This window comes from Nuphar pumila, chromosome 15 (genome assembly GCF_984573655.1).
Source record: "Nuphar pumila chromosome 15, dmNupPumi1.hap1.1, whole genome shotgun sequence".
Classification (NCBI taxonomy): Eukaryota; Viridiplantae; Streptophyta; class Magnoliopsida; order Nymphaeales; family Nymphaeaceae; genus Nuphar; species Nuphar pumila.
This window is the reverse complement of record NC_143263.1, coordinates 25,792,000-25,812,000: the sequence shown is the minus strand read 5'-3', so window position 1 is coordinate 25,812,000 and position 20,001 is coordinate 25,792,000. Positions and strand designations below refer to the sequence as shown.

The window sequence follows — 20,001 nt, the reverse complement described above, 5'->3', positions numbered from 1 at the left end:
ATGCAGTCAAAGACGTCATTCACTGATAACCATCCTTTTGAATAGGTCAGATACCAGGAAGGATGGCCAAGGGAATGCTAAAAGGTGCAGAAGAAAGCATTAACCCATAAAACTGGGAATCCTTATGGCCATGGTGCATAAACTTGTCAAGGACTTGCAATCATACATAATTTCTTTAAGCCATGCAAAAACCAACCAAATTATATAAGAAAAAACAACTAGGAGCACACCTGCTATCCCGTCAAGCATCTCCCCATTCTAAGCAAAAAATAAAACCATTTCACAACGCTTCAACTAGTCAGTTTCTATCTTGTGTTACTGAGATCAAGTGTTGCACTTGATGCATCAGCGTTATGAGCTGTCACAGGGTTCTCCAATTTACTCCCGTGTTGTGCCCTCAGTTTGTATTTCTAGTGGAAAACTGCAGGAAAATAGTGTCCCATGTCCTTTTAGGCATGTTCATGTGATGTAGGCTATGAGTTCTTATTGCTTACGGCTTCCTAAAAATGAGCACAATTTGGTGGTAGTGAAAGAAAGAAGATATAAGACGTTTTCACTTTAAGTTAGGCTAATAACTGAATACATGGAGAATTCATCTCTAGCCACTATTTCAATGATTAGACCATTAGGAATCAAGTGGGTTTACAAGACAAGTTGGAGCTGCATAGATCAATTAATTGTTAGAAAAGTAGAATTGCACAGAACATGCCATAATGAATGTGTGTATAGAAAATCAAAAAGCTAATTATGCAAATACCATGTACAAAACCGAAAAGAGTCTCCTTAGATTAAATGAAGGCCAAGAACATGGCATGATTAACAACTATTTCCATAATGATGGAATTTTGAAGATTATTACTGATTAATCCATTTATATTAACAACAACAACAACAACAACAACAACAACAACAACTACGCCTTCATCCCAAAACAATTGGGGTCAGCGATATGAACCAAAAAAGAAATTCATTTTGGGTCTTCCACATGAATCCTTTTCCTCCAATCATTTCTATCCAATGTCATGTCCTCGGTGAGGTTCAAAGCATTCATATCCTTTCCTATCATCTCCATCCAAGTCTTCCTAGGCCTACCCCGACCTCTTTTAACTAATATATTTTCCCATTTCTCCAACCTTCTAACTGGAGCATCATTAGGCCTTCACCGAATATGTCCAAACCACCGTAAACGATTCTCTCGCATCTTATTTTCAATGGGTGCAACACCTACCTTCTTACGTATCTCCTCGTTCCGAATCTTATCTTTTATTGTATTTCCACACATCCATCTAAGCATCCGCATCTCAGCTACACTCATTTTTTGAATATGATGTCTCTTGGCAGCCCAACATTCCGTACCATATAGTAAAGCGGGTCTAATAGTCGTCCTATAAAACTTTCCCTTCAACCGCAATGGCATTCTACGATCGCACAGCACTCCAGATGCACTTTTCCATTTCATCCACCCAACCTTTATCCTATGATTTACATCTCCATCAATTTCTCCATACTTTTGAATGATGGATCCCAAATATTTGAAATAATCATTCACCGGTATTTCTTGCTCACCAAACTTCACTACACTCCCATCACTACTTCGTTGCTTACTAAACCGACATTCCATATATTCAGTCTTACTCTTACTCAACTTAAAACCTCTAGCTTCCAATGTCTGTCTCCATAATTCTAACTTAGCATTAACCCCAGCTCTAGACTCATCAATCAAAACAATATCATCAACAAACAACATACACCACGGTACATTTTCTTGAATTGATCTCGTAAGCTCATCCAACACTATCGCAAATAGGAAAGGGCTTAGTAGTTGATATGTATATGTATGTATGCGTGCATATTTGTATTAGAAGCCATACACACACATAGGGTTGTGTCCCCATGTCCTAATCATTTTAGAATTGATGTGTTGTACCAAGGTTGCAGTGTATCCCATTCCCACATTCATATCCACGTGACACAAGTTCTCTGCAAACCAGTGCCATTCTCTCATGGTAACATAATTCTTAAATGATTTCAATCATCTACCCAAATGGATAACTATATAGGGATCCAATAACCTTCATCTTCTAGTACTGTTACAACCGACACTGTGCAGAAAGAGTAACTGATTCTTGATGTAATTCATGAACTAAAATTGATGTTTGTGCCATTTCTTTGTTATGTTTCTTTAATCCATTTATAGATATGAGAGAGAGATTCAGCCATAACAAAATTTATATAAACTAGGGCTGAATGATCACCATCATTCAAGGCCAAACTTGTAGTACATAAATCCACACACATATCAAAAATTACAAAGGTCACAATTTGGTAACTGAGTATGAAGCACTGGAGATACCCCAGTGCATCCTCCCTTAACTCCGTGAGACTCTCTCTTTCGGAAATAAGGTTCTGCAGCTGAAGATTGGCACCGTGTAATGAGCACTTGGGTGCAATTATCTCTGTTTCAATGCTTTGAGACTCAAAATCCAATGCCTCACATTGCAACTTCAACTGTTTTGCAGCTTTTCTTATGTTGTCCCTAAGTAAGGGTCACATGTTCAAAGTAAGCGTTGCAAATGCAAGCATGATCTCGAGCTTTCATACAAGAGCTGAACAGGAGGCACAACATCATCTCCAACATACTTGGGTAGGTAATCAATGCAGCTTATGAAAATACTATCCTTTACACACCATATATCTGAGATGGCAAAGCAACCATGTCGTATCACTTGTAAAAAACATACAAGCTGGGCATTATCACTTGATTCTTACACCACACTTTCCTTCTTTTTTTGTTTCTCAGCATGCAAATTTTTTCACAAATTCCCAGAAAAGGCCAAACAAACCATGTTCAGTGCATCATTTCTGACAAGTTTGATCTCATTCATACTGATAAAGAGCAAGAAAAATGTACTTTTGCCATTGAATTCCATTGAATCAGTGCATAAATGTGCTATCAGTTTTGTATATGTGATTCTCATACCTAAACAGTGATCCTCACACTGCTGAACATGCTTACACAAATACAGAATCATTGGCTAATGCAGAAAAAACATGTGTAGATAAAAGCTCAGCATTCTATGTGGAGCAAGATAACAGGGCATAAACTATAAACAATGAAGCCCACAGAAAATATCCAACCGCATGAACAAGATCAATATAAGCAAATTGTTCAAAAGAAAAAGTAAATTTCACTATCCAGAATGAATAGTAACATTCAGTTCAAAATGAAGCATGTAACAGAATGAATATTAACAAAAAAAATTGAACGACTACGGATCCCCAGAAAAGGTAAATTCCCAAAGAAAGTATAAAAGAAAACCAAAGACATTGATGTATCTCAATACAATATAAGTGAAAACCAAGGTTTAACAAAAATTAGCAGGATGAACGACCCAACACTAGTTCAGGTAAGAGTATCACTAACAAAAGAAACAAAAATTAATAAATAACAGCAAAACTTAATGCATAAGAAATGAAAATACAAAATGATCACAAGAAACAAGGAGAAAACGAAACTGAATAGGATAAAACACAATCACAAGCAAGAAAGGATTATTTCATGCGCGAGGAATCAATGAAATAAACATTCACTAAACCAAATGCCAAAAAGTCCTACAAAAAAGCTAAACTAAAAGAAAAGAAAACAGACACATTGCCAGGTTCAGAGACCAATACGAGATTAACAAGAGAATGAATTAAGGTTTCACAAGCAGAACTGAGTTCAAACCATAACCCAGACTGGAACAAAGCCATCAATGACGAACTGAAAGCAAAAATGGTTTGAATAAACCTGATTAAGCGTCCCATATACTGGAGAGAACCAGATCGGATGAACAGAAACACAATCGAAGCAAGGGAAATCGAAAACCCTAGTGACCAAGAAAACAGACGGAGAAAAGGGAGGAGAGAGAGTTAGGGGTTAAGGTTTTTGTTTGGTTACCGGGAGTCTTGACAACCCAGTTCTGGTTGGACTTGGTGGCATAACAATGCCCTTTTTGATAGGTGAGTCGTTGAACCACCCTTCCTTTTGCCTCCCTCTCCCACCACCCTCTCCCTTCCGCTTCTCCTCCCTCACCCATCACCCTCTCCTGTCTTGCAGGAAGAAGGGACTGGAGTCCTGAAAGGAAGTATAAGAGTTAATGTGGTAGGTGGGGAGAGCGTCTCGATGTGGTAGTCGAAATGTGGAACTCGCGTCGGCAAATGCCACGCCAGTTCCACGATTTCCATCTTTTCCCTCCATCCCAAACACAAGGAAAAGATGGAATCTATTTCGGCGCCATGGTCTCCACTCCGATGGTCACATTCCAAACAGGGCCTAAATACAGTGACATTTCCCATCCCAAATGCATCAACTCGCTTCCCAGCTACCAGTTTTCAAACAGCCACCAGGTGATAGTTTGATCAACTTTTTGCCAAATGCACCAACTCCTATCCCAGTTCTAAGATTCCAAGGGGGGCCCTTTGTGTCCCGTTTTTTGTGAGGATAAACGCCTCTCTGAACCGGTGGAAAAAGTGAATATAGTTATTATAAGTTTGGTGCGGATGAGTGAGGCCTACAAAAAATCGAAAGTTTCTCGAGAAATTTTGGGAAGCGTCAAACGCGCACGGCCACACCCACAGTTAGGGGTCTCAACGGGTCGGGTTTACCCGGACCCGACCCAGACCAAACCCTATACGGTCTGGGTACATGACAAATAAGAAGACCTGACTAAGACCCGTGTCCGAACACGAAGGTCCGATTAATACATGGACTCAGGTATATTTTCTGAAATTTTATACCAGACCTGAGCCCGACCCAAGTTTTGATTAAGACCCACAATTTTCAATGTAAAAATGATAAAAAATATTATTTTATCGGGTATGATATGGGTCTGGTTCATGTAGTTCTTATTAGGTCCGGGTATGATTTCTCTTATAGTAAACTGGATTAAACCAGAATCCAGACCTGATATCATACCCGAAAATCTGGTTCTACCGGGGTCCAAACCAAACTCAACCGTTGACACCCCAGCCCACGGTCGAGAGATAGAGCAGCAAAACCTCCATCTACCCGACCCGAAGACAAGCATCGATCCGACAAACCCTACAGGCGCTTCGTCTCTCTCCCTGAGAGCGCGCCACTTCACCGGCAGCATAAAAGACCGCAGAGAGAGAGAGAGAGAGAGAGAGAGAGAGAGAGAGAGAGGGTTAGCTCTTTTAATGAGTATAATTGAGTTGGGGGGGTGTTAGCTCAGCGGCAGCAGCTTTCACGGGGTTTTAAGCAAGAGTTGGTAGGGGACAGGGACTTTTGCATTGAATGGGGAGCGAAGCCGATGCTCCCCATTCATGAGCCCCAACTAACAGTTAACAGCCCTTCAATCCCATCGGCCCCTCCCTCATTTCTACCCAACACCGTACATACTTATGTATCAGTATATATGGCCCTCTTTTACCTCTCGCGTCCTCCGCTCCCGCTTCCCTCGCTACGGGCTCCGTCTCTTCTCAGGCAACCCTCTCTCTCTCTCTCACATTTTTATATGGAGATTTATCGGTCAATTTACTTATTTTTTTAACTTTCGTTCTTGCGTGCGGATGATTTTTTTGGAGTGCAGAATAGAAATCATCATGAGATTTGATTTTTTTTTGGATTTTTCTTTGTTAATCTAGGCCTTATGAAATCTGCGGATGCTTTTCATCTGTTCTTTTCTTGGGAAGATTTTTTTTTGGATTTGCTCTCGAATTTACGTTGTTTAGTGTTTTTTTACTCTTTTACCTTGAGGGGAACGGTGAATAATGAAGAGTAAAAAAAAAAGACGAACTTCTCTTGCTCTCCTCGTTCATTGCATTATTAATTGGCTTATATTAGAATATTAAAGAATTAAGGGTGAGAAAGATGGATCCTCTCTTGAATTCTTTATTGATTCTAATTTTAATTTAGGCTGTCTTAGTGATTGCTTGAAAATCTCCATAGTGATCGACCGGCTCTTCATTTTTTCTTTCTTTTTGGGTGGAAAGTTCAATAATGACAGTAGATAAGTCTTTCCGTCTTCCGGCCAGTTTTACTGTCAATTTAGCTCCTCCATGACATACGTTGATCTTTGATCCAAATTTCTTCCGTTTCTCTCTTTTTTTCTCGTTATTTGATGAAACTTCTGATTTAATTTTTAAATTTTTTTGCCGAGTCAGATCCATTGAAGGTTACCCGTTGATTGATGCAATAATTCTTGGAAAAAGGGAACTGAAATTATAATACTATTTATATGAACTTAAATTTGTCAAAATTTCCTTCTTTCTTTGAGAATCAAAGGCCATATGTTTGTATGGTAGTTGCTTATTTACAGAATTTTTGTTAATGACAAAAATCCAGAAATTGAGAAGGATTTTCTGTTACATGATAGATTGATGTTTATGTGTCATAGACTCATATGTAGTTTTTCTAGTCCAACTGTTCCTTGTCAAATTGGGTTGTATATGTTAAAAATGTATATATACAGTGTAAAATTAAGGATGACTGTGGACAGGGGCGGGTGCAAGGGACATGGTCTCTACCCCCGTCCCATCTCAAAATTTTGCCCTCCATCCCCGTCTCAAAATAGCTGTCCCCATCCCGTCTCAAAATAACTTTATTCCTATTTTAAGAGGAATAAGAAGAAAATAAGGAGCGGAAGGGTTTAGGGTTAGGAATGTATATATATAAAGATTTTATAATATATAAGGGTATTTTATTAACGGGGATCGGGGACAAAAAATTTCGATAATTATCAAACTAAGTAAAGGATAAAATCCTTTGAAATAAATACGATAAAATGATATAGAGTCGATCCAAATGGATCTTGAAATCCAAACTGGATCAAATGGATCCAGTATCTGGATTCGGATACGATGAATGAATTCAGATCCTAGATGGATCCGAAACCCAATTAGAATCCAATTGGATCTAAAGAGAGCCAAATAGGGTCGAACCATAATTAAGATCCAGAAATGTAGTTAGAAAGTTCATAAGATTTAAAATATAATTATTATCCAACTCATATTTGAGATTCATCGAGAATCAATACGTATATAAGAGAATTTTAGTTGCAAGAATGAGCAACTAAAGAGGAGTTGGTGTATTGGTCAAGATGATGTACTGACAGGGAAGAGAAGCCTGGTTCAAATCCCTCTGTGCGCCGAGCCATTTTGACAAAAATATTTTTATTACTTTTGCTGAAATTCGAAAAGACCTTAGAACTTCTCATTTAAGAGGGCTTAAATGAGGAATGACATTTTCAAGAGGGTGGTGGCTGACCGATTTTCCAAGTTGGAAACCTAATAAAGGACATTGAAGAGGGTGAGAAAAACGTTTTGGGAAGACCATGCCCACGATTTTAGAATTGGGAGAAGGAGTCTTAAATGAGAATGGCGGTTCCAAGAAAAGAAATAAAATACCATCAGACGTCTATAAGTGGTTAAATAAAATTTTGTTGCAAAGATATGCAACGAAATTGTATATGGCACACTGGTGGGGCTCGTTACCCCTTGCAGATGAGGTCCCTAGTACAAATCCCCTGGGCGCCATCAATAAAAAGTATTTTGCAAACAGGTAAGCTATTGATAATTTTTTTTATGGAAATTTTAAAGAGGGGGCGTTTCACCTTCCCATTTAAGACGGATTAAATGGGGAAAGGGGGGAAGACACACAAAGAAAGAGGGCTGGGCGTTTTCCCAAAGGGAAAGCCCAACCAAATACGTTAATGAAAAAAAAATAACGGATGGAGAAGGGGCTTTACAAAAAAATCATTTTTGGGATTCATCTTCATCCCTCTTCACGTTTTCTCTATACCAGCCATTGCCACCATTGTTGCTCTATTTCCACCATTATTTCTCTCTCTCTCTCCGTAAGTATGGACTCCATTGCTGGACGGGTGGTTCATCCTCGAGAGTTTTGCTCCATTGCTTCCAGCAAGAAGCTTGCTTGAGGTCGTTCAATGACCGAGCGAAGGAAGCACGGCTACCTCCGGGTTCGATCTTCATCGAGAGGTAAGGGTATCATTTCCTGTGTATGTGCGTAGTGCCATGGGGAACGTATATGGGTATGGCTATTCAAGTATATGTATTTCAATGCATATACTTAATCCAGGCTGCCATGAAAATAAAATGTAAATCTATATACGTACATGATAGAGGAAACAACAAATTTACACATATGGTTAAATCTGTGTAATAGCATGAATCTTGACATATTTCGTTTTTGTCATTTTAGCAATCTAGATAATGTCATTGCAGTTTGGTTGTTTGGACTGTACACATGAACACCCTAAAGATTTTCCTCAGGGTAGAATATATATACTAGAGTGAAGGCACCATGAATCGGGTCATACCGATATGAAGGAAAAATAAAAACCATACAGGTATTAAGCTGGGCATAGGCATTTATGCTCATGGGTTTACTGAATGAAAACTGTTACATGAATCTGATTTATAAACATATAATCAGATACGTAATGGACATGAGGTTTTAATTGGGGTCTTATTGTTCAAAAAAAGAAAAAAGAAAAAAGAAAAAGAGATGATATATTTCTTTAGATCTAAGTAGGCTGAGATTGCTTATTGCATGGGCATACAAATTTTTTTAAAATCAGATTTGTACATGCTGGACGTTTGATCTAGTAGTCATATAATACATGTGTTAATTTCCATCTTGGATATGCTACAATCATTGAAATCCATTGGTGTGTCTTAAGACGGAAGCATAATCCTATGTGCTCTCTAAGTGTTTGATATAAGCATGGTCCATGAATATGTAATATATGAAATTTGCAATTTTAGATTTGTTATTTCTATGTAGACGATCATTAGATTTCTGTAATTTCATGTAGTTAGAAAAAAAAATGCACCACTATCCAGTCTAGATATGTACACTTCCCTTTTGCATGACTCAAAAAAAAAAAAAATATATATATATATATATATATAGTAATAATAATAAGTAGAGGATAGGTTGCTAATGAACCTAACAGAATGCTGTCACGTTAGGACTGTTTTGAATTGTTATTCCATTTTCTCTAATGATGTTCATAGTTATCAACACATTTTTTTTTCATTCAGTATGCATGGTAGTAAGTAACTTGAGTCTGGAATTTTTCCTATAACTGATCTAGCAAAAGTTTTGATAAAATAAAGATATATTACTATGAAATTGGTTTATATTATTATAGCTAATATGTCATACCTTTGAAATGTATTAGCCTCTAAAACCGAGATGAAATTTCGGTTGTTCTTATGCAAATTGAGGCAGCCCTGGAGCAGACATAAGATAGGGTCTGGTGAGTGTAGTTCAAGTTGATATACCCTCAACAATTGTGTGTGTGTGGGTGGTGGTGTATACGCAGTGAGGTATAGAGCTGCGCAATCCAGTCTATACATACTCCTTAAAAAAAAATGGTATCTATAAGTAACTTCACGGTTGACAAGATGACTCTCGATTCATTGATGGAACCACATAGTATCCATCGGGGGAATCCAGTTAAAGACCACGAAGGGTGGTACTGGCAACAGTTCGTCGCTGCCGAATCAAAATATATATATAGGTGTGTGTGTGTGCGCGGGGTACACGGTTCTTTAATATATATATATATATATATATAATTATGCTTTGGGTTGGGACTATGTGGGAGGTCGGCTACGAACCCCACAACATGGTAACACGTGCTAGACAGACTAGCCATGCCTGATCAACCCATCCAGTATGACCTGAGGCTCTATCGACCTCACATAGGTTGTGTGCTGCCATGCTTTTGGCTTACAGCCAGTGTAGGGTGTTACGTTGGCTTGGGCACTGCAGACCGGAATGACACTACGTGTTGTCTCTGGGGGTTACGCTGCAGTACCGGCTTAATTTTCAAAATATATATATACGTTATATATATTACTTTGGTTTAGTAGGAAACTTTATAATCGATCGATAAGCAAATTCAGGTTGCTTATTGAGTTGCGCTTACGAACCCAAATCTGATGAAACACCGCTTGACCCAATTAAGTGTAAATTTCAGGTTTTAAAGCTAGTCAATTTCTAGATTGGTTTAATTTAGTTTCACCCGAACAAAATTATGAAACCAAACCAAATTACCCCGTACCTACCTAAGTCGGAATTGATAATGCCTAAACCTGACCCGAGTTTGGTTCATATATATATATTGTTCATACTTGGGACTTATAGAGACCTTCCTATGCCTAGTTGTAGCTACAACAGAATTGCTACATGTCAATGGCTCGTTGCTAACCCGACCACAGTCGCAGGAGTATGGGTATATATATATATATCCGTACATATTCAATCCTTTGTAGAGAAAGACCAAGGTTTGATGCGACCTTTTAAATGGTAAATGCTTGAATTCGCAAAACCTCAATCTTATACATATTCTCATTTTATTCGACTACTTAAATTAATATGGGAATTCAAATGGTTGTTCCTATCATTGTGTACACACCCTGGGACATGGTTGTACGTATTAAGAATGTACGTATTGAGGATTAAACAAGATAACAATGATGTAGTCACATTGCCTATGGTTTTGTATGTGGCTTGTCGGTAAATACATATTTTTGGTATAATTGCACAATTGAGAAACACTACGAGGGTAAGATAATACAAATCGAACTGAGCATGAAAAATCTTTGTGGTGCCAAATGGGCACATAAGATGATAAGTGAATTGCATATAATTGAATTATGATTTCATGTAAATGTTAAGACATGTTCTGTGCCGATTGATATATGTTTGTTCCACAAATTATTTGCTTAATAAAGAGCATTCGTCATGTCATGATCATGTGAAGGCCTAAGACTGAGCTTGCGGTCTTGCGAGACCATTATAGTATCGTATAGGTACTTATGAAATTTTTTTACTTGAGATGTGCCTTATAAGTGCATGATCAGTGGGGTACGAAACGTACACCCGAGCTCAGAAAATAAATCTTAAGATGCTGAAAGTATAATTAAAGTACCCGGCTCAGAGTTGAGCCAAAATTCTAAGAAATTTTGGTTGGTGCTTATTGAGCATTCGATGGGTAATGTGCATACACTATGATCACTCCGAGTATGGGTTGGGATTTTGAAAATCCCCTGGGGTGCAATGACTCGCACCGAGAAATAAACAAATTATAAAATATGCATATAAAACAAGTGTGGGGTTTTGGGTACACCTGAAAGATGGTGTATGTTACTGGACCCAAACAAATAAGAATGAAAAGATATGCACACATAAAATAAAATTGGGGGATTCTGGGTATACCTGAAAAAGGTATATGTAACTGGTTTCCCGGGATACTGGGTATACCTGACAACGGTATATGTTACTGGTTTCCCAGGGCTCTGGGTACACCTGAAGATGGTGTATGTTACTGGACCCATGGTCTACCTTGGAGAGGGTAGATGGTACAAACTCCGTGGGACATTTTAGTTTTTGTGAGAGCGAGGCGTCTCACCCGGTCCCCAGTCTTCGGAATTAGGGGACCAGGACTACCAATTCGTCCTAGGTGGTAGATCCAAGTCTTCTGCAGAAGTACAGGGTGCATCCTAATTCTAGTTCTAGCCATTGGGGAGTACTCTCTCGGTCGTGAACCGTCCTCTTTGGATATCCGTACGGCTAGTCACACGGGTTATAAAATAATAGACCCTCGTGTGGTCTCGGTCCGCTACGATGTCGAATGCCTGTGCGTACCCACAGGGTAATTAACAAGATGAAATATAAAGTTAGTGCATTAAGAAAGATCTTTAAGTAATTGCATACTGCTCGATGTTGAAATTGTTGGAGTAAGTTGTGACTCCTGTATAGCATGATTCAAATTAGTTTTCCATTACATGGAAATTGTGATAACTTATGAATGATGTGTTGAATGTTGAGATTTGTGCTTTATACACACTTTACATTAATTGCTTTAGTTAAGTCAGGTGTACATCCTCATTAGTTCCAAAGTTGTTATTGCTTATATAAATATGGTTCATGCATATGATGTATCGTGCTTTGACGTTGATGGAATATATCATGAAATACTTGACTTTAGTGACCTGTACACATGTTGCACATATACTTGTACACGTGACACTGTGCATATTCATATGGATATTTTGCTTCTTACTCAGACATGGTAGTCTGACCCTTTCTGAATTAATATTTTTCAGGAAACTGAATGACGAGCAATTGTGGTCGTCGCTGCGACAGTGCCATGTGACCATATCTTCTTCGGATGTCCTGAGGAATATGACATGTAATAAATCATTAAGTTGTAAATAATAACTTGTGGTATTTCAATGCAAGAATTTATTTTACTTAAATGCCTTGAGTCTGTGCTATTACTTGTAACCCGCCCAAATAATTTGACGAAGGATTTAATAAAGTTTTTCCGCTGTTGTTTAGAACAAAAAATTTTATTCCAAATTTTTCAAGTTAAATATTTGGGGCGTTACAGTCTCTACCCCCGTCCCATCTCAAAATTTTGCCCTCCATCCCCGTCTCAAAATAGCTGTCCCCATCCCCATCCCGTCTCAAAATAACTTTATTCCTATTTTAAGAGGAATAAGAAGAAAATAAGGAGCGGAAGGGTTTAGGGTTAGGAATGTATATATATAAAGATTTTATAATATATAAGGGTATTTTATTAACGGGGATCGGGGACGGGGACGGGGACAGGCGAGGGCAAGAGTAAGTCCATCATCGTCATCACCCCCATACGGGTTTTGATTCTCACCTTCATCCCCGGTCTATTCCCCGTTTTATGTCCTCCATCCCTGGTCCAAACGGGGGCGGTTTCAGACGAATCTCCATTTTTTCTCGGTCCACTGCCATCCCTAGTGTGTGTGTATATATATATACATATATACTATATACATGTAACTAGGTTAGGATAGTTTATTTTTTACATTTTTGTTCAATTTGAACTAGTCAACATTTGTTGACTAGTCAACCAAAAGAGTCATTGGGGAGGTCCAACGGCTCTCCGTTGGGCCTCTCCCAACGTCTCTTTGGAGCTCCTCTTATTTGTGTATATATAGGGGTGAAACCCCTCCCATTTGTAATGCTACTTGCATGGATTTATATCAATAAAATATTATTCTTTAGCCTCTTGTGTTGTCCCCTTTAGTAGGTTTTGTGTGTGAGCCTATTTGTGGCTTCTTGTGTGTTCACTTTGGTATTTTGGTGGACTTTGTTGTGGCTCTTTTGTGTGTCCACTTTGGTGATTTGGTGAACATCATTGGAGGCTCTCATTTCCTTACCTGGTATTAGAGCTTGGTGATCAAGCTGAATTTGTTTTCGGTGCATCGGGAAGCATGTACTCAAAATTTAAAGGTGTTGAAGCTCTTATTCAAGTGCTTATAAGATTGTGATTGTGTCTCAAGTAAAAGATTGGTGGTGCTTACTTGGTGAAGGAGTGTTCGTACTCTTTATCGATGGTGCTTTTTTGGTGGTGGAGTGCTCGTGATCTTTACCTTGTTTTCCTCCTCCTTCTTTCTCTTCTCAATTCTTTTCTTCTTGTTCTATCTTTTTTAGCTCTTGTAAAAATGGATGACAATGAAAATGTCATCATAAAACCCATCAAACTTAATGACTCAAATTATGTAACATGGGTTTCAATTGTGAAACACTTCATATGGGGAAAAGGGTTGTGGGGACTATAAAGATAGGTGAAACACCTTTAAACACGAACAAAGTGTCCACCAACAAGTGCAAAATGTACAAGCACAAATGCTACCAAGGACAAAATCACAAGTGCTATGAAGAACACAATCACAAGTACCACCAAGGGCATACACAAAAGATAAAAAGAATGTCTTTAACATGTATGCAAGAAGCATTACATTTACAAGGGGGATGAACCCCTATTTATATACATAAGAGGGAGAGAAGAAGACTAGGAAGAGAGAGGACAAGAGCCAACAACTAGATTTCTAGTCATTGGCTTCAAGTCAACTCTTGTTGACTTGGTCTAACCTCCTTTATATATTATATATATATACAATATATATTATATATATGATACATATATACATATATTTCTATATATATACATATACTATATTATATATATAATAAAATATACATATATAAAGTTTTACAATTTAACACTCTCCCTCAAACTTACGGTACAATGACCAAAAGTTTGCCTAAGAGGAAATGCAATCTAGGAGTAGAGAGAAGTTTGATAAAGAAATCTGCCAGCCGATACTCAGATGTGACATAGGGCATATCAATGATTCTTTGAAAATACTCCTCTCACGAATATAGTGATAATCCATCTCGACGTGCTTTGTTCTTTCATGAAAAGTATTGTTGCTGGCAACTATGTAGTTAAAAGTGCTAGGCGGCGCCTAGTCGGTGGACCCTTAAAAAGACTAGTGGGAGACTAGGCGGGACTAGTCAGACTAGTCAATACCTTAATTAAAAAACAAAAAAACAAAAAATATGCAAATAAATTGCTGAAATTAGTAACAAACATGTATGCAACATAAAATCAATCACCAATAAGAAAAACCTAAAAAAAACATGTCGAACATTACAAAGCCTACCCAAATATTAAAAACAATTGAATAAGCAAAATATGCAACTATCAACAAATACCAAATAATTTAAAATAAAGTGCTAAACCTAACAATGAACATGTATCCAACATAAAATTAATCAAGACAACAACAAATTCATGAAGCCTAAGATATTGTTGTCGTCAAGCATAGTAAACATGTTAATGATGTTATTATACAAAACCTGCCCAAATATTATTAAGACCAACAACAAAGATGTATCAAACATAAAATTAATCAACAAATCCATAAAGTACTAAATACTTCTACCGTGAAGCATAGCTGCATAGTAAACTTGTTATACTACAAAACTTGCCTAAAAATTAAGAAGAATTGAATAAGCAAACAAATAATTGTCAATATGAACAAAAGTTATGCAATTTAAACATAATCTGAATTCTTAAAATAAAGTTAATCAACAAATGAACAAAGTACTAAATACGGTCCGTGAAGCATAGCTGCATAGTAGACCTGCTATACTACAAAACCTGCCCAAATTAAGAAGAATTGAATAAGCAAGCGAATAATTGTCAATATCAATAAAAGTTGTGCAATTTAAACATAATCTGAATTCTTAAAATAAAGTTAATCAATAAATGCTAAGTATAAGATATCACTATCATCAAGCATTGTAAACCTGTTATATTACAAAATCAACCCCAATAATAAGAACAAAATAGTTAAGTCCACCAAAATAGTCAATACAAGTTTATGGAGTCAGACTTCAATACGTATGTAGTCAATACATATCCCAAATAATGATAAGGAAAATAAGAAAGCTATTCATGAGAATGAGACGATGAAGATGTAAGTCCATCATCATCTGAATCATCTTGGTCTTCAACATATTGTTCTTCTTCTTCAGTTTCTTCAGAATAACTAGAACTAGCCTCTTCTTCTTCTTCTTCTTTTCAACTCTCATAACTCTCTTTCCTTTTCCCTTCCTAGAATACCCACTCTTCTTCCTCTTTCCCTTCGTAGAATCAGTAATTGGACCCTCTTGATCATTTGATGCCCCGATTGCCTTTTCAACATCGCGCCATGTGAGAGATGTGTTAAATTATGTACATAATCATATAATGTAATATATATATTTTATATATATATGGTAATACATATACATATATTAATATATATGTATATGTATCTACTCAAATATATATATAAAATATATATTTCTATTTGTTTTGTTATAAGGGTAGTTTAGTCTTTTCCCTATTTTTGCGCACATCCACTTTTCGGATGTGATTGTAATTATTTTAGTTTTCTTTTTTGTTCTTTTTATTTTATGTTCTTTTTGTATGTACCGAAAAGGTACCTTGGGGGGCCCACCAACATAGTCGTTGGGCCCTCTCCAACGGTCACATTTGTGACCGTTGGAGGGGCTCCAACGACTATGGGTGGAGCCCCTCCAAGGCCCCTTTAATGGTGTTATAAATAGGGGTTCTCCCCTTTGTATTTTTTCATGGCTTTGAGTCAAAGCCCAAGTTCTCAATAAATTGATTCCATTATTTTATGCCTTTGTGCATTTGTGAGTTATTTGTGGGTTGTGCTTTTTGTGCACAAGTGTTCTAAAGTGTTCTTATTGTGCTTTCGTGGAGGGTTCAATATCAAGAATATTAAGGTCTTGATATTAGTATCTTGTTGGAGATACTTTCACAAGATGCACATCATAAACCACACCACTCATATTTTTCATCTATTTCCCTCAATACAATCGGTCGATGTCTCCTTTGCTTATGCTTTCTTAGTATCTTTGTTTCAATTTTGTATTATATTACACACACACTAAATCATTTATCCTTTTGTGCAATAATTTGTTCCTTTTTTTGGTATGTACTTGCATACAAATCTTTAAGTTAATATATTATATATATATGTAATTTGAAAAGATTCACAAAAGTAATTTCAAAATTTTGATTACCCCCTCAAAAGCACGGCAAGTGAGGCCAAGAACTCGAATAGCAAATTTTTGAAACTGTGGACACCCTATGCCATAAGCACTCCACCACTCGGCTACATGAGATAAAAAGAATATAAAATGGATAAGTAATTACAATAAATCAATATTTTTTATATAATATATTAAAAAGTGTAACAGTAAATTACTTGACAAATACTTTTTTCTCTTTCATTTTGCCATTTCCATACCAAAAGGTTCAGTAGAATTGCTATAAGTGCGTAATTGGTCATGAATCTTACTTCTATCTTGAATGTTTGAAACTATATGATTAATGCATTCATATAATCCACCTTTAATTTCAAGATTTGGCTCTATATTCTCATACTCATAATATATTGCTGGAATAAGATATAATCCAGCTACATGCAATGGTTGATGTAATTGTAGCTCCCATCTTCTATCTACTAGCTCCCAAATAGGACCATATCGTGTTCCCTTGTGCTTCAAGTTTACCTATCAAGTAATAAGAACCAGAATCATAATTAGTACATAAAAAATTAACTAATTTGATTTAATAAATTTAATAACTTATAAATTACAATATACCTTTATCTGCTCTTTTACATGGTTCATCTTCTCATATATGTATCCCATGACCGACTTTTCATCAGTGTTAACCAAGCAAAATACCTCAACTAAAGGACCCATTATTTTGTAAGCTTGACTTACGCTCTTCTAGAATTTAGTTTGCAATATTATTCTTTGACATCTCCTCCCACCAACAGTATCTGCAATATTAGCCGTGAGCCACTCCTCCCCAAGAAACATACATCTTAACTCCTTTTTTTGATTCATGCAAGCTTTAAAGAGTAAAAAATCTAGTGGCAAAACGCATCATGACTGTCCTATATAGCTCTTTTTTTATATATATTCTCATCAAATGCAATGATTGGCCATGAGCATATATAAATATCACTAACTCCTTTGTTTTTTTGAAAACACCTTTTAATTTAGGTAATTCTTCTATGTGCTCTAGCATCAAATTAATGCAATGTGCTGCGCATGGAGTCCAATACAAATGAAGGAACTCAATCATCATCTTACTTGCCTTGACATAATTTGAGGCATTGTCTGTAATCACTCGAACTACATTTTCTTGGCCCAACTCCTTAACTATATCATACAATGACTTATATAGTAAGTTTGCATCTTTTACATGTTTAGATGCATCCACTGACCTCAAAAACATCGTTCCTAAAGGACAATAAACAAGAAAATTGATGAGTGTCATTTCCTTTGTGTTGGTTCACCCATCTCACATTAACACCCATATTTAACCCAATGTTGCTTGTATGATGTTAAAAATTCATTTGTTCCTATTACTTCTTTCTCCAATAATGGCTCTCATAGCTCATGATATGATGGCGCCTTCATTCCAGGGCCAAATTACCGTATTGCCTCAATCATTGTCTGAAAACTTGACAATCTTGCAGCATTGAATGCAATCCCAGCTTGGTAAAACCATCTACTAATGTACTCACATGCGGATCCCCTTTCTTTCTTATACCGATTTTCTATCATTGTTTGCCTTTTTTCCTGTAATCCCTGTTGATTGTTTTTTCTTCTCTAGATCGGTTCGAAAATATCCATCTAGTGGTCCTTTAGGTTGTGAAGGTCTCAAGCCAAAACCACTTGCATTGGACGCCTCTACTTCTATTTCTGATCCTCCACTTCCAAGCATGTTAACTGATCTTCTCTCATATACCTTGATTATTTCATTCTTTTTATCCTTCTTCCTCTTTGAAGCATTCATGTAGTCTGAAACTTTGGTGTTACTCTGCTACATGCCTTACAATTGCCTCCTATGCCAAGTGGATGTTGCTTAATTCTGTATATCCTGCCCGAATATGTAATGCTCCCAAAATTTTAACCTTATAAATCAGATCTTTTAATACAGAAACAATTTTAAAAAATGATTTTAAATCAGATCTTTTAATGAGATTAGAGAAGAGCAACTCTTAAGGATCAAAGTTGTATACAATATTTCAGGCGTAATTATCCTAAACCTCCATGTGCACTAGAAAGATATACTGATAATGAAAATCAGATGAAAACACAAACTAGAAGATCATCTAGAGTATCAAAACCTCCTGAGAAATTTGTGTCTTATGAACCTAAGTACAAAGCCTATATTACATTAACATTCATATGTCGAACCCTCGATTTATGCTCAAGCAAAAGAGCACTCTGAATGGGTAGAAGCCATGAGAGTAGAGCTAGACGTTTTAGAAATAGCAAATACGTGGACTATTCAAGACATTCCCTTAGGAAAGAAACTTATAGGTTGTAGATGGATGTATAAGGTAAAAACCAAGAGTGATGTGACTCCTGAACGATACAAAGCTAGATTAGTTGCCAAGGAATATTCCCAAGAGTATGAAATAGACTATGAAGAAATATTTGCCTCAGTTGCTAGGATGACCACAGTTAGAACATTAGTAGCCCTAACTTCTGTGAGAAGATGGCCAATATATCATATGGACATTAAGAATGCATTTTTTAATGAGAATTTAGCTGAAGAAGTTTATATGAAAGCACCATCTGATATAACTATTCTTAGAGGAAAAGCTCTTCGTTTGGATAAAGCCCTTTGTGGTCTTAAGCAAGCACCAAAGACATAGTATGACATGTTTAGTCAAGTTATGCTTGATATTGGATTTCAATATCGTTTGACTGACACAACTTTGTTTGTTAAGGTTTCTGATGCAAGTATGATTATTCTTCTCTTCTATGTGGATGCTATGATTATCACTGGAGGGGGCAAACTGGGAGTTGAACACATTAAAAACCTTCTCAAAAACCATTTTGAAATGACTGATTTGGGTTTTTTTAAATATTTTCTTGTAATTGAAGTAGCTTATTCTTTTAGAGGTTATCTATTGACTCAATCTAAATTTGCTCTAGATATTGTTTCTAAGTTTGTAATCTCAGATGATAAGAAGGCTGACACTCTTGAAGTTGTCAATACTAAGATGAAAATTGATGATGGAGAACCACTAGAAAATCTGCCGTCGTACAAAACAACTTATCAAGGCACTTTTTTATCTTTCAATTATGCGACTTGACATAGCATATGTTGTTCACACAACAAGCCAGTTTCAACATGCTCCCACTTCTGTTCATATGAGAGCAATTTTGCGTATTATTAAATATATTAAAACTTCTATTTTTTGAGAACTTTTCTTGTCTGCTTTTTCATCATTAAATTTAACTGCTTATGCTAATGCTGACTAGGGAGGTGATCCCAATAATTGACACTCAACCATAGGGTTTTGTGATCTCATGGTGGTGTAAGAAGCAACAAAAGGTCTCTCTCTTGAAGTAGAATACCAGCCATGACTACAACTACTATGGAAGTGGTCTAGCTAAGAACATTGTTGGCTGATATGAGAGTCTAGATTAGAGTTACCAGAGGCTTCTTAGATACGTGGGAAGCTCGTATCCCAGAAACTCGGAAGTGCGATACTTCTCATTCCGAAACTTGATGAAAACCTCAATTCCTC

The 20,001-nt window shown here is 36.8% G+C and overlaps 1 protein-coding gene across 2 annotated transcripts in view; it reads left to right on the top strand.

Annotated features, from left to right (window-relative positions):
* The first annotated feature begins 5,179 nt into the window (after positions 1-5,179).
* AAE13 (AMP-dependent synthetase and ligase family protein) overlaps positions 5,180-20,001 on the top strand; it is a 59,788-nt gene continuing 44,966 nt past the window's right edge. Inside the window, exon 1 of one of the 2 annotated variants that reach the window (XM_089988585.1) lies at positions 5,180-5,485. Coding sequence is in view for 1 of the 2 variants with exons in the window: in XM_089988584.1 (XP_089844710.1) it covers positions 5,404-5,485 (82 nt within the window). In the remaining variant the exon portion in view is untranslated. The remainder of the gene's footprint in view (positions 5,486-20,001) is intronic. The other variant, XM_089988584.1, reaches the window with a different exon arrangement.